Raw genomic sequence first — 26,919 nt, forward strand, 5'->3', positions numbered from 1 at the left:
CTTTAGGGATCTTGCATTCTAGTAGGGGTAACAGTAAACCTTGTTGGTTTACTCTCCGTGACAGAATCCAAACACTTGTCCCTACTTCCACTGCTACCTCTCCTGGCCGAGCCACCCTCTCTTTGCCTGGATTACAAATAGTCTTCTGGCTTCCACTGTCTATTTTCAACACAGCCGTCAGAGTCCTCCCTTTAAAATGTACGTCTGATCATGTCTCTTCGCATGGTCAGAACTCTCCATCTCCCTCAAAGTAAAACCCAAAGTCCTTTTAAGCTCGCATAGCCTGCCTCCTCCCCCTTTATCTCTCTGACCTCATTTCTTACTAGTTTTCCGCCTTCTTGATGTTCTGGAACCCACCAGGCAGGCTCTGCCTCAGGAAATTTGTACTCGCTATGCTCCCTACCTGCACTGCGTGTCCCGCAGACACCTGTATGGCTCAATCCTTATCCTCTTTCAGGTATTTGCTCAAATATCACCTTATCAGTGAGGCCTGAAAAGCACAAGCCTCCACTGTTTTGTTTATGTGTTATCTATATATGTACATGTACCCACACTAGAAAGTTTCGAAACATACTGAGCATTATCTATTCATTCCAGAGGTTCCTTTGATTCCACAGGCCTTCGAAGGATTCATCTGTAATTTTAAAAGGGGGCACTTACTTTTATCCTAAAGCACTTTTCTCTCAGGCTTTCAGTAAGGTGCTGTTTTCCATCACACAGTAACTTTTTCTCGTATTTTACTATTTCTTTGTGGTTCTGTTGGTCCTGCTTTGACACAAAGAAATAAACAAGGCTTCCGCTATAACTACATTCACAGGTACTCATACTTTTTCTATTACATATTTTATATCAAGTTTCAATAATGGAATATTACACTTGTAAATCAAAAACAATGTTAAAAATGGTCAGAAAATGAATGATAGTACCAGTTAGTCTTGTAGCAAATGACCTCAACTCTTTGGGGGGAAAAAGGAAGAAACACTTATTTTTTGGAGATAGAATTTGTTCCTGTAACTTTCATAGTTGCAAATTAGATTGTAGATTTATCTCCGGTTTCTACTTTTCCAAATCTCTGCATTGGAATCACTGCTGCCAACTAAACATACTAGCAAAACCACCTGTATTCTCTATGGTGTTCCAAGCCCAATTCATATATTCTTCCCAGCACCTTGGAATAGAAAATTCATATCCTGTTTACATTTTGTGTTTCTGATTAAAAGTACAAAATATTTTCTTCCATTTGTTTATCTTATTCACTACAGTGCCCAGAAGAATGACTAACTTCAAAAAATATTTTAATGACTTAAATCTCTCATAAATCTAGTTAAGGCCAAAATGACATGATTTCCATGTATCTGATGTTTCTATTGAGATTGCAAATGATATTGTTTTCCACCTTATTCTTGATATATGAGAATGAAAAAGATTTTTATAGATTTCATACAATTTCTTAGTTCTGAATTTTATGTTACTTTTTAGATATTTAACTTAAATAGTCATACTAGAAGAACTTCCTTTTTTATATTCGTCTTGCCTGTCCCTTCTAATCTCACTGAGTCCATGTGTAAAACTCTATCGTGTAGAAATAGTGAAATGGAGGTGTTTAATCGTATACAAATCTAGTCCTTCAAATATTTCTCCATTGAGAATAACGCTATTTCCTGGTTTTAAAACCTTTTTGAAAATTACATTGAAGAAAACAGTCTGCTTTATTTAACAAATCTTTTCTTAAAACTAAAGAATTAAAATGATATTTTCTAAAAAAACATTTTGGCTTCTTTTAAAATCATATTTTCTATTTGTGTGAAAATTATACTTATGGTTTCCCCATTATCCTTTACTGTTTGTAGACACCTCCAGAAAAACAATAACAAAACAAACCATTGTTAACCTTTTTTAAAAAGCTTGATTCTTATATTTACTAGATAGGGGAAGATTCTGAACTCACTCTAGCTATCATTTCTTTTAATGTTTCTCTGTTTTGGTCTCTTTCCATTTTCAGAAACTCTTTTATCCTCCTTAGCTCATCTCTTTCCTTAGCTATAATTCTTATTTCTTCACGGCTTTCATGAAGTTTCTTAGTCAAGTGTAAGTTATCCATTTCCATACTCTGCATAGATAAATTCTGAGCTTCAAATTGCTTCTTCAATCGTTCCATTTCATTCATTTTTTTAAGAGTTTTATTGACACCTTCTTTCATTTTAAGAAGCTGAAGCTCTTTTTTCTGAAGTTCTTGGATCTTGAGATAATTATAAAAGAAGTTAGAATGCAAACAGAATTCCTTCAAAGAAGGAAACTAGTGTCTATTTTTTATATACGTATGTACATATAAATCTACGTCTACATATCTGTATCTATATCCTTTCTCACTCCACAAATAATTTCAGACACTCCCAAAGGGACAAAACAACACATACCTTTTTCTGTAATTCAGCTTTTGATGTACTTAAATCCTTTTGAATATTTGAAATCTGAGTTGTTTTTTCTGAAAATCTCTCTCTGAATTTATCAATAGTTTCTTGGTGCTCTTTCAACTGCATATGAGCAATTTTTAGTTCCTGTTGTGTTTCCAGATCCTTTATTATTAGAAGAAATTGAGAAATATGATGATGTAAAGGCACATTACCTTTCTTAATGAGGAATTAAAATCTTAAACATGCATGCTCATAGTTAAAAACCACCACTATACCACGCTTAAATTAGAACAGTGCAGAAGGAGATGTAAAAGTTCCTGTTGTGAGCCTCAGCTACCTCAGTCCTGCTGCCTGGTGAACTTTGCCCCTTACTTTTCATCTTTCTTACTACTCAGTCACCTTTCTAAATCAGCATCATGTATTCATTTATACAGATGAACCCCCACTTAACCAGGGCATTACTGGTGGACACTCGGATTGCTTCTAGATTTTGTTCAGCACAAACTACGCTGCCGTAAACACTGGTGCATTTCTGCCCAAATGTGTGAATATATTGGTAGGAAAAAATCCTACAAGTGGGGTACTGTGCCAAATGCATATGCTCATAGATTTTTAATAAGGTATTGTCAAACTATACCCCTAAAAGGCTATAATGTTTACGTTTCATCAACAGCATCATTTATTTTCAAAGAAGGAAGCTTCTTGTATTAAAAACATGTTTACTGGATAGGAAGAAAGAGCACAACTCACTCTAGCTATGGTTTCTTGTAGGTTTGCCTTGAGTTGGTCTCTCTCCAGTTTGAGAATCTCTTCTGCTCTCCTCAGATTATCTCTTTCTTTCGTTACAGATTTCATTTCCTCAAGGGTTTCATGAAGTTTCTGAGCCAAATTTAGGTTCTCCATTTCTATTTTGTCCAGAGTTAAACTTTGAGTTTTGAATTGTTTCTTCAATCGCTCTATTTCAGACATTTTTTTCTGTGTCTCACGGACATCTTCTTTTAACTTAAAGAGTTGATGTTCATTTGCCTTAAGTTCTTGGACCTGTAGATGATCAAAAAATAACATGTTAGGATACAGATGGTTTTTAAGGAAAGGATAAAGAATAGCTTCTCAATTAAGAAAACAATCTTCCCATGTTGCTCTTATGAATATTCTACTTAATTCCACACAGAAATTATTTTCTTTTGAGGTATAGAGCACCTAAGTGCTCTATTCTTAAGTGTAGAGTTCAGTTATTCTGGACATATGGACACATCTATGTACTCATAACCCTGATTAAACCATAGAACCTTTCAAACATCCCCATAAAGTTGCTGCATGTTCCATCCTACAACTAATCATTATTTTGACTTTTATCATCCTGATGAGTTTTGCCTGCTTTTGATCAATGTATTTATCCATTCTCCTGTTGAAGGCACTCGAGTTGGTTTCCATTGTTCGCTATGATGGTTAGAGCTGCTATGAACATTCTCGTACACAAATTTTCGTACACACTTTTATGCTGAAGTATGCATTTTCTCTTACGTACATACCCAAAGAGTAGAAATACAAGCCCTAGGTAGGTATATGTTTAGTTTAAGAACTGCCACGCTGTTTTCCAATGCGGCTAAACCATTTTTCATCCCCAGTGGATTACAGGCAAAAATAAAGCAAATAACCAATCAAAACATCCCTCCCCATATCTGTTTTTGTAATTTAGTATTTGAATTTTCTAAACCATTTGCATATTTGCTATTTCATCTATCTTCTCCGAAACAATCCCCCTCAGTTCATCAGTAATTTCCCTGTGCTCCTTCAGATTCATGTGAGCAACTCTTTAGTTCCTCTTGCTTTTCCATGTCCTTTATTATTAGAGAAATTTTAAGAACAGTGACACATCTTAACATTAACTAGTACTTTTTAAATGAAAATTATGTATTTTCTTAGTAAAAATAAAACTATCACTTCTTTAACTAGTATTTTTTAAATGAAAGTGACACACTTTCTTAATAAAAATAATAAAACTATTACTTCTTACTCTGTATCTTTGTTGTTAGAATGTAATAAGCTTTCCCCTCTCCTGTCCTCCCCTCTCCACAACCTACTCCTACTTTCCAGAGACAAACACATTATACACATACTATTCTATAGCTTGTTTTTCCCACTAAGAGTTATTTTGGGCTTCCAAATTAGGACACTCAAATCTATTTAATTTTTTAAAAAACCTGTTGCATAATATTCTGACTTATTGCTCATATGTACTCAGTTTCCTTCTGATGGACATTTAGATTGTTTCCAATTTTTTACAAATTGCTACCATGAACAACCTTGTTGTTTATGTGTGTGATTATGTATGTTTATATCAAAGAAGAGTTCACGGCTGTCAGAAAAACACCATATTTGTTCACTAGGAAAAGGTATGAGTGTAACTTACTTTGGCTTCTGTTTCTCTAAGGCTTTCCCTGAGCTGGTCTCGTTCTACTTTGAGGGTTCCCTCCATTCTTCTTAGGCTATCTCTTTCCTTAGTCACATATCTTATTTCTTCAAGGTTTTCATGAAGTTGCTGAGTCAACCTTGACTTCTCTGTTTCTATGTTTTCCAGGGCTGAATTCTGGGCTTCCAATTGCTTCTTTAATTGCTCTGTTTGATACATATTTTCCCTGAGATCATTTTTTATCTTAAGAAGTTGATGTTCTTTCTCCTGAAGTTCTTGGATCTTGAGATAATCATACAATGAATTAAGATATAAATAGATATTGATAAAAAGCCAAATAATAATTTCTAAATTACATAGGCAAATCTAGACTTGTCTTCAGTTTTAGGCTAATTCATATCCTGTTTCATTGCACAAAAGACTTGATTCAAATTCTGTTACTAAAGTAACAACTTAAAAACAAAAATACCTGTGCTTTTAAGGCAGTGTTTTTGTTTTCCAAATCCATCTGCATATTTGCTATTTCATCTGTTTTCTCGGAAACAACTTCTCTGAGTTCATCAATCGTTTCCTGGCGCTCTTCCAGATGCATGTGAACAACTCTTAGTTCCTCTTGTTTTTCTAGGTCCTTTATTATTAGAGAAAGAAGATAATACACTCACAGTAATACAATTCAAACAGTGTGTAGAAAAATACAGGGTACAAAGTAAAACTTCCCCTCCCTCCTTATGCTCTTGCTCATTCTCTAAGTGACTTTTAGATGTTAACACATGCTAGATGTACTACTCCACAACTTTCCCTCTTTCCTACCAGGACACTTCCACATCAGCACCACAGCTTGACCTTATCCTTCATCTGTGGCTTAGGATTCCACGGAACAGAATTTAATTAGTCTCTTACTAACAGACAAAATTATTCCTATTTGTTTGCTTTATTTTTTCAACACGCTGTAATGAATATCCTTTTACAAATATCTTTGCACAATTGTGCTAAAGTGTGCTGGATAAATAGCTGCATCTGAACTTTTTGGGTCAATGAATACATTTAATAAAATATTTGGAAGATATTACCAAATAACCCCCACTCCCTTCCCCAATGTTGGGCCAATTTTACACTCTCACCAAGCCCCATCACCCAATGTCATATTTACTAGATGAGGAAAAGATGGTAACTCACTCTAATGACAGTTTCTCTTAGGTTTTCCTTGAGCTGGTCTCTCTCTACTTCGAGAGTCTCTGCCACATTCCTAAGGTCATCTCTTTCTTTTGTAACAGATCTCATTTCTTCAAGGTTTTCGTGGAGTCTTTGAGTTAATCTTATGTTCTCCATTTCTACATTTTCTAGATTTGACTTTTGAGTTTCAAGTTGCTTCTTCAAATATTCCATTTCACATATTTTTTCCTGAGTCTCACTTACAGCTTTCATATTAAGAAGTTGATGTTCTTTTTCTTGAAATTCTTGCATCTGAGAAAATCATATAACAAATTAGGACACAGGCAGAGTTTTTAAAGAAAAAGATTTATTTCTAAACTAAGTCAATCATCTTTACATTTAATCTAATATACATATTGATTTGAGGAATACAATAACCAGATGTCATTTTCCAACTTAACAAAACAAGACATACCCTTTCCCGTAATTCAGCATCTGAATTTTCTGAATCTCTTCGAATATTTACTCCTCGATCTGTCTTCTCTGAAATATCCCTTGTATTAATAGTTTCTTGGTACTCGTTCAGAAGAATGTGAGTAGTTTTTAGTTCCTCTTTGATTTTCTGTCCCTTTATGATTGGAGGAAAATTAATAAAACTTAGTGAATATCATCGTTATCCCCTTAAACTGTTTTTGCATCCAAAAAACATTGGAAGAGGGAAACTTACTTCAGCTATAATTTCTTTAATGTTTTCATTGAGTTGGTCTCTCTCCATTTGAAGGGCTTCCTGCTCCCTTTTCAGTTCATCTCTTTCTTTAATTATAATTTTTATTTCTTCTTGACTTTCCCGAAGTCTCTCAGTTAACTTGAGTCTCTCCCTTTCTATACTTTCTAGTGATGAATCTTTGGCTTTGAATTGCTCCTTTAATTGTTCCAGTTCACTCATTTTTTCCTGTATCTCACTGATTTCTTTGACGCAAATGACTTGTTCCTGTTTCTCATGAAGCTCTTGCATCTTAAAATAATGATAAAATAGCCAAAAAATATATACACATATGCATACAATGTGTTTATGTATGTGTGTATATGTATGTACATGTATGTATATATGTGTATTTGTATTTTTTTTCAAGGGAAAAACCCCAGGATGTTCTCCAAAAACAATTTAGTATGTAAACAGTAGTCTTCGTAATTCAGTTAGCTACCTCCCTCAGGTTTTTCTCCCACTTTTCCTTTACTCCCAATTTACCTTTTTCTGTAATTCATCATTGGTTGTTTCTAATTCCTTTTGAAAGTTTGATAGTTCCGTTTCTCTCTCTGAAAGATTCACTCTCAGCTTGTCAATAGTTTCCTCCTGTTCTTTCAGGTGACAATGAGCAACTTTAAGTTCTTCTTCGGTTGCTAAGTGCTTTTATGAATAGAGAAAATTATAAGAAATGCATATAAACATCATAATTATCACATTCTAACTCCCTTTTCCAAAGGTTTAGTTTCTACAAAAATATATGCTTACAAAGTACTAAAAAAAAAAACCCCCACAAAAAACCACACATACATGGAAAAAAAGATGCAACCTACTTTAGCTGTGATTTCTCTCATGTTTTCTTTGTATTGGTCGCTGTCAGATTGGAGAACTTCTTGCAGCCTCTGTAGATCATCTCTCTCCTTAGTTATAGATTTAATTTCCTCATGACTTTCTTGAAGTCTCTCAGACAACCTGAGCTTTTCCATTTCTAGTGTTAGCAGTGCTGATTCTTGAGTTTTGAGTTGCTCCTTCAATTGCTCCATCTCACTCCTTGTTTCCTTTGTCTCACTGTTTTTTTCCTTCATATTGAAGGACTGTTCTTGTTTGTCTTGGATCTTAAGAGAATCATAAAACAATACAGTTGGTATCCAGAGATACTTTATTTTAGGGGAAAGAAATTAGGATACTTTTTAAAACAATTAAGCCAGGATTCAATGGTTCATTTACAGATCAAGCTTGCTACTCCTTCACTCTTCCATTATTCAGGCATTTAGCCCTTAATTATTGAGGGCTCACTGTGCTGTGAGTATGATGCTAGAAACTGGAGATAAAACAGGAAATGAGACTTACAGGATCTTGGCCTTTTTGAGACACATTGGGGGAAAACAGACATCATGCCAAATCTTACAAAACAGAGGTACTGGCTTCTCCTAGGGTATTAGTGGCAAACCTAACCTGTGAGTGGGTAGGAAGGGATTCCTGCAGGACTGAAAGCTTCAGTTAAGAACTAAAGGATGAGAGCAGTAGTTAGGTAAAGGGGGGTATAGTAACACTGTAGGCAGGGAGACCAGAACATCTAAAAGCCACGAGATGAGGACAAGCAATATACTGATGAGGACGAGCAATATACTAGAGTTGCTGGAACAGGATGAGCAGAAGGAAGAGAGCTGAAATAAGGCTAGAGACCAGCAAGGTCTGAGATGCAGGGCCTCCGAGGCCATGCGAGGGATTCAGGTCTTTATTTCAAGAGTAACAAGAAGCCATTAAAGAGTTTAAGAAGAAAAGACTACCTGGACTGTGAATGGGTAATAAATTGGAGACGTGTAAGAATGAATGTGGGAAGATCAGTTAGGAGGCTATTGCAGAAAGCCAGGCAAAGAGAGAACGGTGACTTGGATTACAGTGCTGGCAATGTGGAGAGAAAAGTGGGAAGATTTCTCTCTCTCTTACACACACACACACACACACACACACACACCCTCAAAATACAAAAGGTTCGGCCTCATGTACACTCGGATCATAGAATGAGTGAGGAGGGAAGGATGGTAGTAGGGGTGAACCCCAGATTTCTGACTGAATCAGTGAGGAAGACGATAGTGCCTTATGAGATGCTTGAGGAATAGATATAAAGAAGGAAAAAAAATAGTATTTTTGGCTTCATCCCTTCATGTCATATAACATTGTTTAAAAATCATTTTGAATATTTAAGAAAAGATCTGTGTTCTCTGAAACATTTTCTGTCAGTTTCAATAGTTTCTAAGTATTTATGAGCAATTTTTAGTTCGATTTTCAATTACTTCATAAATAAAAATGTTTATGATTGTGATGGTTTTACACAACATTTGGCAAATCTCACAAAACTGTACACCTAAATTTTACTAGTTCCATTATGTCTTAACAAACCTGACTTTAAAAAAAAAAATTGGTAGTAATATTTATTTAACTAACTGCCCCTTTTCCCAAAGACTTGATTCTTATAAAACATTAAATGGGAGCAAAGGATGAAACTTACTTTTGCCAAAGTTTCTCCTTCTTCCAGCTGGTCACGTTCAACTTGAAGAGCTTTATTTCTTATTTTAAGGTTGTCTCTTTCCTTAGTTAGAGATTTTATTTCTTCGTAACTTTCTTGAAGTTTTTCAGTTAACCTGAGCCTTTCTATTTCTATGTTTGCCAGTGTTGTTGAATCGGTGGTTTTGGATTGTTCTTTTAAAAGCTCCAGTTCATCCATTGTTTTCTGAGTACAGCCTATTTCTTTCACGTTAGGAAGTAGCTCCTGTTCCTCATGAAGCACTGGGATCTTGTAAAATTCATAAAATACCAAGTTTACTATCTGGAGATTATTATTATAACTTTTTAAAGGAAAAAGATGAGGATACTTTCCATAGCAATGAAAGTGATCTTGAACCCTCATGGCCTACCATGGATCACAAACTTCTAATGATTCATTTTGCCTTGATTCTTACTGAAGCAAAGTCAGTAAGTTTTCTGTCATAATTTTCCTTTTCTCCAGCTTACATCCAAAGTGAACTAATCCTAACACTTTAGCAACAAATCGCTAATTCAGTCAGTTGCACACTGCTACTGTGTTTCCCCAAAAATAAGACTTAGCAGGATAACCAGCTCTAATGCGTCTTTTGGAGCAAAAATTGATATAACACCGGGTCTTATATTAATTTTTTGCTCCAAAAGATTAGAACTGATGGTCTGGCTATGTCTTATTTTTGGGGAAACACAGTATATTTCTATATTAGTTCCCATAATGCTACAGAGGAAAATAATAGCAGAGCAGATTATAGCCCAATAAATGAATGGTCCTCATTCTCAGATGAATTCTAATACTACTTATCAATTTTTTTATGTGTACAGATTCCTTTTCCTATGAGCACTAGTGGTACCACATAACTTTGCATATTACATATCTATCATACTGGAATTGAGGGATTTTTTAATATGCTTATATTAGGGAGCAAGAACAATGTCTTATTCATATATACAGTTTCAATGCCTGGCACCTAGTAGGCTATTAACAAGGGTTGGTCCAGTTATCCCAGCATTTAATTTTTTGCATAGCATTTGCCATTATCTCAAATTATCTTACTCATTTGATTGCTTATTTATCAGTTACCTTTCCCCACTACAAAGGAAGCTGTATGATCAGAGATTTTGTCCACCTTGTTCCCATTTTATTTCTATAACTTAGTATTGTACTTGTCACATTAGACACTCAACATATACTATCCAATACATGAATGAACCACATACAACTCAGTCACTATTTACTACTTATCTTTCCTTCAGGGTGAAAGAAAGGAAGCAGGGAGAAGAGGGAAGGAAGAAAAGACAAACCTTTTCTTGTAATTCAGTACTGGACTTTTCTAGGTCCCGATTATTTATTATTTGAGCTGTGTTTTCAGAAACATTTCTTCTTAGTTCTTCAATAGTTTCTTGATGTTCTTTTAAATTCATGTGAGCAATTTTTAGTTCTTGATTCATTTCTAGACCCTGTATTAACAAGTGAAGTTTAAATATTATAATAGCATCATTCCAACACTACCTCCCCCTTTCCAACTGGCTCAGTTTTTAAGGAAACATTTACTAGACAAAAGAAAAGGATATGACTTACTGTAACTTCAATTTCTCTCATGCATCCTTTAAGTTTGTCTCTTTCTATTTCAAATGATTCCTGTACTTCCTTCAGATCATTTCTTTCTTTGGTTATGGATTTCATTTCCTCATTATTTTCATAAAGTTTCTGGGCCAATTCTAGCTTCTCTAGTTCCAAACGTTCCAGTGCTAATTCTTGGTTCTTTAATTTATTCTTTAAATTCTCCATTTCATTCGTCTTTTCCTGCATGTCACTCATCTCTTCTTGTACTCTAAGAAGTTGCTGCTGTTTTTCTTGGAGTTGTTGGCTCTTAAGAAGTACAATTTTTATAATTACAATTTTGCCTGTATACTCTTAAAATCTTATGTAAAATGTACTGTATCAAACTGAAATAATCATGATCACTGCCCTGCCTACTACTGCAATGCAAACAGACAAGTAGCATTAAAAGTAAAGCAACCTTCAGGCTTAGTGTCTGTACTGGGTTAAATAGCGTCCCACCCAAAATTCAAGTCTACCCAGAACTTCAGAATGTGATCTTATTTGGAAATACGGTTTTTGCTGACGTAGTTAAAGATTGAGAAGGAATCCTAGTGGATTAGGGTGGGCCCTAAATCCAACGAGTGTCCTTACAAAAGACAGAATAGGACACACAGAGACATAGAGAAGGCCATGTCAAGATGGTGGCGGCGACTGGAGTGATGCAGCTACAAGTCAAGGAATACCAAGGACAGCTGGAAGCCAATGAGCAGGAGGCGACGAAAGATTCTTCCCTAGCGCTTTCAGAGGGAGCATGACCCTGCCAACACCTTGATTTTGGGCTTCTAGAACAATAAATTCTTGTTGTTTTAACCCGAGTTTATGCTAATTTGATACAGAAGCCTTGGGAAAGTAATACGGTGTCACTAGGTAAAGGAGGTAAAGTGAAACTGAGAAAAATTAAAAAAAGAAAAGCCCAATAAAATACACATATACAGCTGCCAAATAACTGTAATTTCTCTTCTCTTAAAAATCTTTTTGGGTAATCTACTTTCACTTCCAGTAAGGTCCTTATGGGGTGGCCCAAACAAATACTGAGCATTAACTTTACATAAGGCTATTGATTCACTTTTTTAAGTGTGTGAAGTAGACAAAAGGTTTTAATAAATTCAATTAGATTACAGTAGAAGGGATGAGAATTAAGAGAACACATATGAGGAAAAAAAACAATCCACAGAAGCACAATGAAAACCACAATATGTTATCTCTAATGCATGTGGCATTGCTCTTAGAATACACAGAAAGATCTCAGTGGGTGCATTTTAGAATTACTTGCATAGTGCAATTGTTACAAGTCTTAGTTTTTATATAAATATTACAAAAGAATCTTACTTTTATAAAAGAAATGATTCAGAAAATTGCAAACATCTAAGAAATGGTAATAGTGATAAATCTTACATTTTAGGGAATGACTAATACATTTCTACAAGGGCAGAATCTTTGTTTTGTTGACTGATGTATCTCAAGAACCCAAAACAGTGCCTGGCCTATGGTAGTGTTCAATGAATATTTGATGAATGAATAAATCTTATGATACGTTTAGATGTATCAAGTCCCCTCTCTTATTTAAAGACTCTAAGATAATATAATCCTTGCAAAGGATATTAGTTAAGATCTCAGTATGAGTTGAAACTGCCCAAAATATTAGCATTAATATCTGTTCATTTGAGAAGTATATGTCATTTATAGAACTTAGGTCTGCCAGAATCAAAATTTATTACTGGAAATAAAACACAACAACTTAGGAAAAATGACTAGGAAGACAACTTTAAAACTTAACCTTTTCCTTTAGCTTTCCTTCAACTTCTGCCAGTTTCTCACAGGTCCTAAAGATTTCTTTTTCTTTGATCATGGTATGGTTCTTTTCTTGTGCAAGTATCTCTTGTTGCTTTTTAAGTTCATCTCCAAGAATTCTTAATTCTTCCTGATTTTCAATGCTCTAGAATTTTAAAAGTTAACATTAAAATGAATAACACTAGCTTACATTAACGTAATCAGGTAAAAATCAGCATTTATAGAAGCCTAAACATGAAGAAATCATTACAAACTATACAGGAAAAGACTAATTTAAAAAGAAAGTTAATCTTAATAATTATGTATATGTCAAGAATCTGTTTTTTTATGCTGTTTCTTTATTGTTCAACTTACATTCCTATCATGAGAATTAGAACTGGAGTTAGCATTCTATCATGAAAGGTTTGCTCATTTACTACTATCCCTAAGCCAAAAGAGACTAAGCATTCATTTACTGATGAGGCTATAGTTATGGGCTCTTCATATGCTGAAATGGCTTTGGTTTGGGCTCTGATTAATACCAAGCTCCAAATGGTAGCTATCCTTTGCTAGATGGACTTGGGCTAATCCTAATTTACCATAAACAGTAACATTCTCAATTATTAAGCCCACAAAAACATTACAAGCCAGAAGCTGAGAAGAGAATATGACTTTTGTCTGTCATATTCTTATTTACATTTAGCTCTTTTGATCAAACAGACAATTCCAGCAAACGTAGAAAATTACACAAAAGGTCAGGTTCTACTGGGATCCACAGTAAACTTCCCAGAATATTAATTTTGATCTACACATATTATAATGCCCCTAAATATAGAAACATAAAGGTTTGAGAATATTGGCAAACAATAACAACAAAACTTTAAAAATGAAATTAAAAAATAACAATAGCATAAATAAAAGAAATATTTAGGAACAAATTTAACAAAACATGGACAAGACCTGTTCACTGAAATCTACAACTCATCACTGAAAAAACAGATAATTTATAAAGATAATTTATAGAAAGATACACAAAAGCACATGAAAAGACGCTCAGTATCTTTAGTCATCAGGGAAAGGCAAATTAAAACAATGAAGTACACACCCAATAGAATGGTTAAAATTAAAACCACCAATAATAAGAACTGGTGAGAATGTGGAGCCATAAGAATCCTCTTTATTTCCTAGTGAAAACGTAAAATGGTACAACTACTTTGGAAATCAGTCTAATAAATTCTGATCAAGTTAAATAAACATCTCCCAGGTATCCCACTTAGATACTTACACTAGATAAATAAAAAGCATATGTTCATAAAAAGATCTGTATAAGAATGTTCACAGCAGCTTTATTCAAAATAGCCAAATAGTGGCGATAACTCAAATTTCCATCAATAGGAGAAAAGCTAAACAAATTTTGGCTTATTCATACAATGGAACACTGCCCAGTAGTAAAAAGGGAGTGTAGAAAGAAGACACAAAAGCATACATGCTATATGATGCTGTTTGTATGCAGTTCTAAACGAGACAAAGAGATCTAAGGTGAAGAAACTTCAGGACAGTATTTGCTGTAGAGGGTGAGGTTAGGATTGAGTGGATCCAAGGCTTGAGGAAATTTTGGAGGTGATGGGAAAGTTCTGTATCTTGACTGGGGTGGAGGAAACACAAGCAGACATTTGTCAAAAGTCACCAGATACAGTCATTGCATATAAACTGTACTTCAATAAAGTTGCAAAAATCTAAAACATACAAAGACAAAATCATATTGCCAAGTATACAGTGCTAAATCCTACCATTTCAATATTTTCCCTTAGGTCAGTCTTCAATTGTTCCTTTTCTGCTGTAATACTCTCTAACATTTGTTGTAGTTCATTTTTCTCCTGTATTAAATAAAATATCTTTCTTTGTTGCTCAATTAGTTCATTATCCTCACCATCTGCAATCGGTGCTTGAGTTTTTTTGGCTTCCGAATTCTGCTTTTTATCTATGCCAACCATCTAAAATATAAATGCATTAAAGAAGAATTTCTCAGTTAATAACAATTTTAATAATCATAAAAGTGGCCAACATTTATATTACTTATTATGTACCAGGCACTATTTTCATATATTGACATATTTGATCTTTGCTATAACCTTATGAGGTAGGTTGTTATTATACCCACTTAATAGGTGAGAAAACTGAATCCCAGACAGAATAGGTCACTTATAGAGGTGAAGCCAGGTTTTGAACAAAAGTGTCTGCGCTCTTGTGCCTGTTTACTGATAAGAACTATCTGGACAGCATCTGATAATTAATGCTTATCTTCACGTATGATGGGTTAACCTGACTTGATGAACCCACCATAAACTCTACAATTTCTTTCCTTCAAAAGCTGGAAATCATTCCCTACCCTCTATTCCCAACAAATCTTTACTTTTAGAGGCAATTATACTCACAAAAGGTTGGAGTTTTATTATATACGGAAGGTAAAATGATTTTGATAGAAACCGATCTCATATAACAGCATAATTCACATTTTCTTAATAGTTATTTTACTTATACTGCTTAAGAAAATCATGTTATATAAATTCATTTACCCATAAATAAGTCTTAACAAAAGGTAACCTAATATGTGGACTCCTTGGTAAAGAGAGACAAAGACTGACATTATAATTGATGGTACGAAATTAGGGTATCACTCTATAAACTTATACTAGCCCAGTAAATACATTCAGTGCCATGTTGGCCACATATGTTTTAAAAAGTTTTTACAATAATCTATAATTACGTTAGAAAAAATTTGGAAAATAAAGAGAAAACTATCACCCAATGTCATCAATTTCACACAACCAACCATTCATAGAATTCCAGAGTATTTCCTTTCACAGTTTTTTCCATTAAATTTTTTAAACATAGCAATTACAATGAATTTACATATATAATATAGAGTTCTTCAAATTATAATTTTTAGTAGTTGCTTTGTTCTCTAGAGTGGATATGGACAAACCATACTTTATTAAGCTCCCCTCTTATTGTTGGCAATATGCACAAGCTTCTGACAATAGTGAGCACTGAGCAAACTATGTGAGAAATTAAGGTGGGGAACACATAGTCTGTCAGATACGACAGTTCAGAACCTTGCCATCTCTACTATTAAGCATAATAAAAGAATGTACACAAAGACAAGTCAGATTGAGACAAAGTATTTTGTCATGATACACAAGGTACATTTCAAAACTGAACACAGCCTAAAAAGTATTTCAGCCACCACGGTTATGTATTTTAGCCACCACGGTTATGTGTAAAATCTAATAGATCTAATTATTAAAGATAAAAGTTCTGTCCTTTATATGAGAATAAGCTTACTAATTACAAAGGTCAAAACTTCTGTTGAGACACACTAGATAAACTGCATTTCCAAAGAGACACATCAAGCAGAATTGCAAACGGTGATTCATGAGAGACCTATTAATGCAGCTTTGTGGTGGCCAGATGAACAGAGGGGCCCCTGGAAATTCCCAGACCCACTCCTTTATTTACATGGGGATTCGAGCAGGAACATGATATAAGACCAAGCTGATCTCAGCCTTCTATCCCAGATTCCAGGATCTTTGATGAACAAAATGGCCCCGGAGAATCCCCAGTCAGACCCTTTTATTGAAATGGATGCTTCAGCATGAACTTAATACTCCAGGACCCAGCTGGTCCCAGTGAGTGTATCTCTTCCCTCACTTCTCCTCTATTGCCTCCTGCTCATGGGGCCCTCTGAATGCATTGTGCACATATTTAAAAGCAGCTATTGATTGTTGTTATTTTATTTTCAAAAATTTATTTAGAAAAACCTTCCCCTCATGAAAGTGGAAATAGGAAACTTCAAATCAAGATCAAGTGCCTTTGGCCCATGGTCGATCCAAATTATAGATAAGCTGAGAACACACGATACAGAGGAAGTGAAAATGTTTTTCTAGGAGAGAAGGACTGAAGCTTAGGGAGAGAGAAAGAGAAATACTGTGCACCAGTGTAAATGGGAAAAAGCAGCTCATTACATACAGGTTTAGGATATAAATGTATATAGAGACTTACATACATTAGTTGGATCTTAATTACACTGAAGAGTGTACTTGTTTTAATTTAATAATGTATCCTAAAGATTTTTGTTTGCACATAATGTCTACTTTTTAAAAAAACATACGACTGTACAAAACCCAGTTGTGTTTCTATACATTAACAATGAACAATTCAAAAAGGAGATTGAGAAAACAATTCCATTTATAATAGCATCAAAAAGCATAAACTATTAAGGAATAAATTTAACCAAGAAGTCAAAGGCTTATATGCAGAAAACTAAAATACATTCCTGAAATAAATTAAGGAAGACACAAATAAATGGAAAGATATTTCATGTTCATGAATTGAAAGACTTAATATTGTTAAAATGTCAGTACCATCCAAAGCGATCTACAGATTCCTATGAAAATCGAACTGTTTTGTGTAGAAATAGAAACATCTATCCTATAATTCATATGGAATCTTAAAGGACTCTAAATAGCAAAAACAATCTCGGAAAAGAACAACATTGGAGGTCTTAGACATCCTGATTTCAAAACCTACCACAGAGCTATAATAATCAAAACAGTGCAGTACTGGCATAAAAACAGACATATAGATAATGGAATAGAACAGAGCACCCAGAAATACACCTTTGCATATATGGTCAACTGATCTTAGAAGAGGAGCCAAACCACTCAATGGGGAAGAGACAGTTTTTTCAACAAATGATGTTGGTAAATCTGGATATCCACATGCAAAAGAATGAAGTCGGGCCCTTACGTTACATCACATACAAAGATCAACTCAAAATGGATCAAGAACCTAAATATTAAGAGCTAAAACTATAAAACTCTAAGAAGGAAACATGGGGAAAAGCTTTGTGACACGGGTCTTGGCAATGATTTCTTGGATGTGACACCAGGAGCACAGGCAACAAAAGTAAATATAAATTAAACTAAAGCAAAAGTAAAAATTTCTGTGCATCAAAGGACACACAGTGAAAAAGCAACCATGGAATGAGAGAAAATATCTGCAAATCTACAACTGATTAATATCCAGAATACATAAAGAATTACTATAACTCAACAACAAAAAACCCTCTTTACCTCTTCCTGAAATTCATCCTTAGTTTCTCCTATGTTTTCCTCTACACATAAATTCTTGGAAGTTTCCTCAGAAATTTTCATTTTCAGCGTGTTAATAGTTTCTTGGTGTTGCTTCAAAGATTCGAGAGCATTTCGTAATTGTTCTTGGGTGTCTATATTCTTTGTCAGAGAAATACAAAACCATTTCCATTAGAATAAGGTAAAAAACAATGAAAATAATCTTATAGTTTCTACTTGATCATAAATAATAAATGGTGGCTCCTGTAATGTTTTTAAAGAGGCTCTGAGTTTTCAAAGTTTAATCAGTCCAAACCTTACCATGTTTACAGTATCCTGAATGTCACTTTTGAGTTGGTTTCTCTCAATTTGCAGGCTCTCTTGGAGTTGTTTTAGATCATCCTTTTCTTGGATTAAGGCTCTTACTTCTTCTAAGGTTTGTTGAAGCTTCTCAGTAATCAATGTTTTCTCTCTTTCTACAGTTTGCAGCCTAGAGTCTCTATTTTCTAATTGTTCCTTCAGCTCTTCCACTTCATTTAACCTTTCTTGATTCTCAGTAGTTTTCTGCTGAAGTTCTTGAGTTTTGTGAGAAAGCTTGAAAATAAGAAACAGTAAATATGAAAAGCAGAACATTCTATGGCATATAAATGGAAGCCAAACCCCAGACACTAAAGATCACTTCCCTAGAGAGCATCTTGTACCAACCTCTGTTGTTAAAGCATCCAAACTTAAACCAAGTTTTTGAGCTTCTTTAGAGAGATTTTCTATTTCCTGGGTTAGTCTTGCATTCTCCTCAAGGACTGTGTTATACCTTTCCTCAAATTCAGTATGATGATTTTTAAAATCTTGGAATTCTTTATCAGTGCTTTTATAATTCAACTGGGTAGTTGTTAGGTCATCTTTAGTTTTCTCAATTTCTTCAAGTAAATCTTGAATTCTACTCTCTTTATGAACTACTTCAGAAAATAATTTGTCTTTTTCTGATGTTATTAGATATAGCTCTTCAGATTTATCATTTATCTATGGAAAAAATAAAACAGCTATGTTAGTAATATGTGATCTACTTAAGCAGTTTTCAGGAAAAAAACTTTCTCTGTGAAAAAATAAGACTGAAATTAAGCAAAGATTTGACTAAGGAAAGGCAATACAATTATTGTCACATCTCTGTAACAATGTATTATCCTGTTTAACTTTACATTCAGAATAAGAGTTATTTGCTTAAAAATGTTTACCTCTTTCTTTAGCATTTCTATTTCTGAGGGTAAAGATTTCAATTCAGAGAGCAAATTAACTTCTTTATGCAAAGCTTCATTTACTTCAATTTCTTTATTTAGTTCTTTCTGGAGGTCTGTAATCTTTCTTTCCAATTCCAAATTACAGAGTAAATCTAGGAAATTTTTGGTAAATTAAATAAAACAGCACACAGATATTAGATTAATCTAAATTACACATAGATTTTTAATCAGATTATATAAAATGTATTTTAAAAAGAGCCAATATTGGTAAACAGCTAATCTAATTGTTAATACGCAGTGTTTAAAAACGTAAGTTTCAGGTATACAACATTATAATTTGATATCTGTATACACTACAACGTGATCACCCCCCAAAAGTTTAGTTTTCCATGCCATACATGTTAATAGTTCTTGAATCACCTTTTTCAAGGTCAGGCGCATTTTATTTGAGAAATAATTTTTAAACCCTTATGATTTGAAGTCCATGGAAATGTAAATACTGATACAAATGATATTGAAAGTTAAGATTAAGCTATTAAAAAAAATCAGAGAACGTATTTTTAATCACCAGAATATAGTTGCAAAATCCTTTAGGTACATTTCTACAGAAAGTAAGATTTACATATAAGTAAGTCTGAAATTAAAAAATACCTTTTGGAACTTTGCCATCTAAAAGGGAGGTGAGTTTTGTTATTTCATTAAAGGAAGACTGTAATTCTTTCATCAGATCAACTTTCATTTTCTCTTTTGCGTCCAACTGGCTTTTATATAACTGATTATCATTTTCCATTTGCTTGCATATACTTGCAAGTTTTTTCTATTGAGAGAAATATTGCAGATTCACAAAAATATACTGATCATTACAACTGCTTTATTATAAATATTACAAAAATCACTTACCATTTTCTCTTTCAGCTCCAGATTTTCACTTCTAAGAAAGGCTGATTCTCTCTTGGAATCAAGGGCTACAGTTTCAGCATCAACCAGAGTCTGTTTCATTTGTTTTAGGTCTGTAGTGTTTTCCTATACACATGACAAAAAGGAGTTAGTGAAATCTAACTTTCCTCGAGTTGGAAAAGATTAACACATTGTTACTCAGCGAGCCTGCTAAATGTTCCTATGTATATTTATTTTAAGTTATTCTCCCCAAAACACGACAGGCAAGTAGTTAATAGTTAAAATTAAGGCACAAATTGAAAAGAAAAACCAACAATCCAATAGAAAAATAGAGAAAAGACATAAACAGGCAATTCAGAGAACAGCAAATGCAAACGACCAATAAATATATGAAAAAAATCAGTCTCCTTTTTAAAGCGAAGTGGCATTTTAACATGATTTTAACTTACATGAATTCAACCATATGTCTTTGGTAAAATATTAATGCATGAATGAATAAATAAATGAATGAATGACATGAATAAATAATATATAAACAACAATTTTTAAAAACAACCATTTTTGAATTTATCAATAGATACTCCAGAATTACATATAAGTGCCTTTCTTACCCAGGGCCTCAGAACAATGAAAATACTTTTAAAAGAATCATTTGTCATTAATACAAGGTAATAAGAAGTACTCTGAAAAACTCAAATGAAAACCAAAGAACAACAGAGACTAATACTAAAAAAATTCAAGCTGGAAATTGTTGCCTTTTTAAAAAGGGTGTTAAAAACTATAATCAAACTGACACTTTCTTGACGTAATCAGGTAGATTGACATACACACACACACAAAAAAAAATCAACAATTTCACTATGAGATTCAATGCTATTTAATGACACCATCTTATACCAACTAAGTCATTAGTTTCCGAAAAAATATTCACCAAACTGTTAAAATAAATTATGAGAATGCACTAATATCATTAATGACATTTATAAAATCATGTTCAGACATACATACTGATATGTATGATGTCTTATAATTCTAGATGAATTATCAGTAACACAAGTGCTCTCCTGATACTGACTATTCACCTGTGTCTGCATTTGTATAAAACAATTGAAAAAAATTTAACATTTTTTGAATTACTAATTTTTAATGGAAACTCATCCCTAACTTATTTATATTCACTCAGAAGATGAAATCCTCAACTCTCTGTGAATGATTATTGGTAAAATGGCAATATTCCTAATATAATCCCTCTCTCATAGGGTCATTGATAAGATTAAATACTGTATGTAAAAAAATTAGGACAATATATATACTGCATTTGCTATGAGGATGAGGATGATGGTATACTATAAACAACAATAGGATTCATAACAAAATAAACCTGATTTTTACCGATGAGTATGACAAGTCCATTTTCATACTTTCTGACTTCTGAGAGTCTATGTATTTCTGTAGCTCCTTAATCTGTTCTTCCTTTTCTCTAAGCAGATCTACTTTTGAACTTAGTTCATTCTAAAAGAATCAAAGGAGAGTAAAACATAATTTAATTTCACTTCTAAGGGAGTAAAAAGAAATATTTAACAGTTTAAGTTGGTAGCTAGTAAAATTCAAAAAGTTGACGTTTAAAAAAATCGAATTCCTTTTATTTTTGAAATCATGTTCAATTACATAGGATTTATATTTTATAGTTCTAGTTCCTTATCAGTAGAAATACCAACATAAATGCTCACCTCAAGATCTTGATTATACACTTCTGCATGCTTAACTAAATTCTTTAAGTTCGAAATTTCATGAATTAGTTGCATCTGTAAGAGCATGTGAACAGGCAACAGAGCAAACCAATAGTTAATAAAGCAAAAAAAAAAAAAAAGTATTGAATCACCCAACACAGTAAAAAGGGACTGAGAGATCCATTATTCAAGCTACTATAACAGAGCACCGCATTATTTAAAAGTATAAGAAAACCCCAAAACCAAACCTAATCAACCAAACAAAAAAATCCCCAACCCCACAAAACATGCAAATGAGAAAAAAACCTCAGCATGACCCAAGAAAACAGTTATGTCATCTGTTAATAAAGCTACAAAAACATAAAAAGCAAATTAGCATGCCTCACTTGGAAGAGATAAAGTGCTACTCAAGCTTATAAAAAAATGCCTAATTTTAAGAGATTTTTCTTTTGGGTAAATTAAGTGCAGACATGTATTGATCCTGTATTTTTTCTTCCTGTAAATTATCTATGTGGCTTTACAGTGGCATACTTTTTAATGAGTTGTGATTTGGAATTTAAGTTTAGATTAGGGTAGTTACATTGTGTCTTTACAATATTATTACTGTTCACCAAAGCTACAGGGATATGTACAGGATTATCAACTATTACCTTGTTGGTTTATTTTATAGGAATGTTGGAAAGATGGAAAGATGATGTCCTTGTTTCATATTGTTAAACTATCTAAAAGTATAAAAAATACTTGTAAAGATACAAATATTTCTAATAAAGTTTTCTTTCTAACAAAATATATGTAGCATTAAATATTTGGGTACCGGCAAGTTTTGTGTTCAAAACAAGTAAACTACAATTTACCAAAGATAAACATATTTTCTCTTAGAATTAACCTTCATAATCAGATGAGTCCTTAAAGCGTAAAAGCAAATTCCAGTAGAATGTAAGGGACTTAAAAAATAGCGTCTTATTTAAATAACATTTTCTGGATGTTTAATTCAGTACTAACTAGTCTTAGATTTCAGACTAGTGCTTATTTTAGGTCAGAGTCATTCAATAGAAATATAATGTGAGCCAAATCTGTACTCAAAATTTTCTAGTAGCCACATTAAAAAAAGTAAAAAGAAACAGGTAGAATTAATTTTAATACAGTTTATTTAACTTATGCAAAATATTATTTCTTCATGTAATCCATATTAAAAATTATTAAAATATTTGACTTTTGTTTTTACTTGAGTCAATTCAGATCGTCCCTATTTCAAGTGCTCAGTTGTGATTAGTGGCTACCCGATCGTTCAGCAAAGTTTTAGACATTTGTATTGGTTATAATTTAAATTGATTACAATTTAAATTAGCTCTATCTTTTATCTTTTCTTCCCTGTTTCTAACCTTTGTGCAAGAAAATTAACTGGCAGTTTCTAACTTTCGTGCAAGAACAGCACATTTATTATACCAATAAGGAAGAATTAAATAATCAATCTTAATTTTTGAGAACATTTAGAAAGAAAAAGTTTTCCAACTTTCCATTTGAAACAGCACTTTGTTGCATGTACTGGAAACAGGAAAAGATTAAGTAACTTCTATAAAGATCTGAGTGTAATCTTCCAATGATGTATAAAGTGTATAATATGATCAAAAGTTAACCCATAACTACCTAAGAAAATATTGCAGATTTCAACTATAATTTGCAGCAGGTGAAATATTTAGCTTAAGACAAAATTCTGCAAGTTGTGAAAATAATAAAATTAAATACAGCATGTTAAAGTAGGTAGAGGTTTGAAATTTCTCTTGTTCTCTGAGCATGATACTTAAATTGTTTATTCTTCCCTCCAAAATTACTGTTACTGTGTTACTATATTACTATGTTCCCACTTGAAAATGATCCACAACTTTGGTGATTTTTGATGAAATCCTTAGGGAAACTAGGGCACATGTCCTAAGGACATAATTTGTTTTCATTTCTTTTTTGTTAAACTTTTCCCCAAAGTGTATGTTTTGGAACATATTTTACTATATGCACATAGACTTATGTTTTTAGTTTAACATGGAATGGATGTTATAAAACTGTCTTTGAACAGGGTAAGTTTATTACTTAATCTTTTAGGTTACCTTACAGAACCGAGAATTTCAATTTGTGTTCAAGTAAAACTGAATAGTATTATTTTCCCCTTGATTGCGGTCAAGAAGAAAAAAAAATAAGGATGTGATATTCAAGTCATATATTGTGTTATTTTGTAATCTTTTTGCATGTGACTAAATTCAGTGAGCTTCAGTTTTTATTAATTAAATGCATAAATGATGTAAGAAAAAATTAGAGAAATTATTGTTACATATATGCCCACAGTTAATTTTATGTCATATTATTTATAACAAGAAATATACAAAAAAAATTAGATGAAATTTTGGAGTTAGAGAGGACCTTGGCAAGCACCTGATCTAACCTCAAGAGTGAAGACATACAGGAAGTAGACCTTGACTTTCTCAAGCCCTTGCCAATAATACACACCAGGCTTGAATCTGTGATGAGCTAGTCAGCAGCAAAACTGGGGATTAAATCCAGAGTTTGGCTCCAGAGACCATGACACTAGGCCACTCCCTTTCAATAAAACCCGGTTTTATTGCTTGAAGTCCAATATTCTTTTCATGATATTTTGCATTTGGTTAATATGCAAATTTTAAAACAAGTTAAATGAAACTCTGGAAAACTTAGACTTTTGCTTCTCAGGCTATAACACCTGTGAAATGTAGGAGTTACTTTAATTTGTATGTAGGTAGAATGGAAATAATAATCTTGGTACAGAATTCTTTTTTCCTTTTAAAAAGGAAAAGAGGGTGAGAAACTAAACAACAATTCTGAGGAAAAAAGATTGTGTTCCTTTGGGCTATCTATATAGAAATCTGAGAAGTATCTGTAAATTAACTCATACTTTAACTACACCAAAACACTGGCTCTTATTTTTGGGGGGCCTTATGAATCGTTTTGTAAGTCTGATACCAGTTATGGATTCTTGTTCCAGAAAAATGAATACACATTCAAAAATTCTGCAAAAAAAACCCGTAGTGTCTATGAACTCTATTTAAGGACTCTTTGCACTAAGAAATTTCTTGAATCTTTTGGACAATTTGAGTCCCCAAAGTCTCATGGTCTCTAGATTATGTTCTCTTAACATGTAGCCCAATATACACTTTGAAAATGTAAGTGATCTGTCTCATTTCTAACAATTTCATTAAAAGTATTTAGTATTAGTTATACTAATTTTCACAATAATTCTCTTATATGGAAAAAGAAAGGTGCAAAATTAGCTTCCCCATCTATTCTAATAATGTTCTATTAGGAATATATTTTCTAAAGAAAACATAATCCATTAATATGCAGTATCCATACATAAAACATTCAGCTAGATGTTAAAATTTCTTCAACACAAATCCATCAATAGGCAGATTCACTAACCTTCCCAAAGATGTTTTTAATCCCTTCTTCCTCTTGTGCATAAGCACAAGTGAAACAAATAATTTAACTATTTTAAAGATAATATAAATGAATTATTTCTTAAATTCTCTAAACTGTGGATACATATGGAAAATAGTTGGATCCTCGATTTCAACCTTACAAATAAGTATGTATAGGAGAATGGAACGTCTTACAAAACTGTTGTTCTACTTTAGTTTCACATTTCCATCTTTACCTCTTGATCTTTTTCTGCTTTTCTTTCTAGTGCCTCAAATTCATCCAAATCATTTTTTTCTTTTAATTTTATTTCCATTTCTTCATTTTCTCTTCGTAGTTTTTCATAGTCTAATACCAGATTATCATAGTTAGCACGAAGTGAATTCAACTCACTTTCTAAGTTTTCCTATTGTAAACAAAACCAGATTATTTAAGTTAGAGAGAATTCAAATGATACACTCTTTTTTTCCTTAACTAAAATTTGGGTTAGTCAAATAATTAATTTAACTTTGAATCATTTGTTGGTTTAGGCCACTTTCTTTTTCAATATCACCCTAGTAGTCTAGTTTGATCCATAATAAATAAAGAGTTTGCATTTTGGTAAATTAGCTAACTTAGAATAGAAGTAGACTATTGTGAAAGGGGTAGAATTAAAAAAAAAAAATCATATAAACAAATGATCCGCCTATGCCTGACTGGAAAAGCTTAGTCAGCAATAGGAGGTAAGGTGCATAATGGGAAGTCCATTTTACCATAGGTCCTTAAGCTCCTTAGTAATGAAGCTAATAATTTACTTCACTTGTCTGATTCTTGTTTTTAGTTCTCAGAAGGCTCTGAATTTAGGAAGTAAAACAGAGATATTATTTATTGATCTCTAAAATGCTAATGGCTGCTAGATTTTATCATATTCAACAGAGACCTGTTTCTGTTTTCTACACTGTTATGAGAAAGAGATAAACCAAGTTAAAAACAACAACAAAAAACCCCAAACAAAAACTAAACTAATGCTGGGGATTTTCTCAAAACGACAAACTTCTAGAGTATGTTTTAGGGACACAAAAGCACTTTATCTATAATGCTTAACTAATTAGAACAAACTATAGTGGTTAATAATTCCTCCAAATTGCTGCAATTTTATTCCAAAATTAAAATAAAGCTTTCTTTAACAATTACATATATAAAACTATACATATTACTTTGAACATTAGCAGCCTAGAAAATAAACATGGAATCTAAATTTACTAAGGTATTCACTACAGAATTCCTCATTTCTAAAGTTGTGGTTTTTATTTACATTTCTCTGATGATTAGTGAGGTTGAGCATCTTTTCATATGTCTATTGACCATCTTATATGTCCTCTTCAGAAAAATGCTTCTTCATGTCCTCTGCCAAGTTTTTTAATTGGGTTGTTTGCTTTTTTGGTGTTGAATTGTATGAGTTTTTTATAAATTTTGGATATTAACCCCTTATCAGATGTATCATTGGCAAGTATCTTCTCCCATTCAGTAGGATGTCTTTTTGTTTTGTTGATGGTTTCCTTTGCTGTGAAAAAACTTTTTAGTTTGATGTAGAGGACATACAGATGACCAACAGACATATGAAAAGATACTCAACATCACAGATCATCAGAGAATTGCAAATTAAAACAATGAGATAACACCTCACACCTGTAAGAATGGCTATCTTTAATAAATCAACAATGGCTATCATTAATAAATCAACAAACAACAAGGATATGACAAGGATGTGGAGAAAAATGGAACCCTCGTGCACTGATGCGATTGCAAATTGGCGCAGCCACTATGGAAAACAGTATGGAGGTTGCTCAAAAAATTAAAAATA

General features: G+C 33.0%; 1 protein-coding gene across 1 annotated transcript in view; it reads right to left on the reverse strand.

Moving 5' to 3' along the window:
- Nucleotides 1-26,919, reverse strand: part of CENPE (centromere protein E) — a gene marked incomplete at its 5' end in the record, with an annotated part of 64,288 nt that overhangs the window by 18,390 nt on the left and 18,979 nt on the right. Inside the window, 24 exons of the mRNA XM_081057260.1 lie at nucleotides 661-765; nucleotides 2,418-2,576; nucleotides 3,165-3,455; nucleotides 4,828-5,109; nucleotides 5,297-5,455; nucleotides 6,004-6,291; nucleotides 6,455-6,607; nucleotides 6,707-6,994; nucleotides 7,229-7,387; nucleotides 7,558-7,839; nucleotides 9,237-9,521; nucleotides 10,571-10,726; nucleotides 10,848-11,138; nucleotides 12,649-12,807; nucleotides 14,432-14,635; nucleotides 17,777-17,935; nucleotides 18,095-18,367; nucleotides 18,479-18,793; nucleotides 19,006-19,160; nucleotides 19,660-19,825; nucleotides 19,909-20,031; nucleotides 21,298-21,417; nucleotides 21,636-21,710; nucleotides 25,315-25,482. Coding sequence (XP_080913386.1) covers nucleotides 661-765; nucleotides 2,418-2,576; nucleotides 3,165-3,455; nucleotides 4,828-5,109; nucleotides 5,297-5,455; nucleotides 6,004-6,291; nucleotides 6,455-6,607; nucleotides 6,707-6,994; nucleotides 7,229-7,387; nucleotides 7,558-7,839; nucleotides 9,237-9,521; nucleotides 10,571-10,726; nucleotides 10,848-11,138; nucleotides 12,649-12,807; nucleotides 14,432-14,635; nucleotides 17,777-17,935; nucleotides 18,095-18,367; nucleotides 18,479-18,793; nucleotides 19,006-19,160; nucleotides 19,660-19,825; nucleotides 19,909-20,031; nucleotides 21,298-21,417; nucleotides 21,636-21,710; nucleotides 25,315-25,482 — 4,815 coding nt within the window. The remainder of the gene's footprint in view (nucleotides 1-660; nucleotides 766-2,417; nucleotides 2,577-3,164; nucleotides 3,456-4,827; nucleotides 5,110-5,296; nucleotides 5,456-6,003; nucleotides 6,292-6,454; nucleotides 6,608-6,706; nucleotides 6,995-7,228; nucleotides 7,388-7,557; nucleotides 7,840-9,236; nucleotides 9,522-10,570; nucleotides 10,727-10,847; nucleotides 11,139-12,648; nucleotides 12,808-14,431; nucleotides 14,636-17,776; nucleotides 17,936-18,094; nucleotides 18,368-18,478; nucleotides 18,794-19,005; nucleotides 19,161-19,659; nucleotides 19,826-19,908; nucleotides 20,032-21,297; nucleotides 21,418-21,635; nucleotides 21,711-25,314; nucleotides 25,483-26,919) is intronic.

This window comes from Rhinolophus hipposideros, assembly GCF_964194185.1.
Source record: "Rhinolophus hipposideros genome assembly, chromosome: 1".
NCBI lineage: Eukaryota > Metazoa > Chordata > Mammalia > Chiroptera > Rhinolophidae > Rhinolophus > Rhinolophus hipposideros.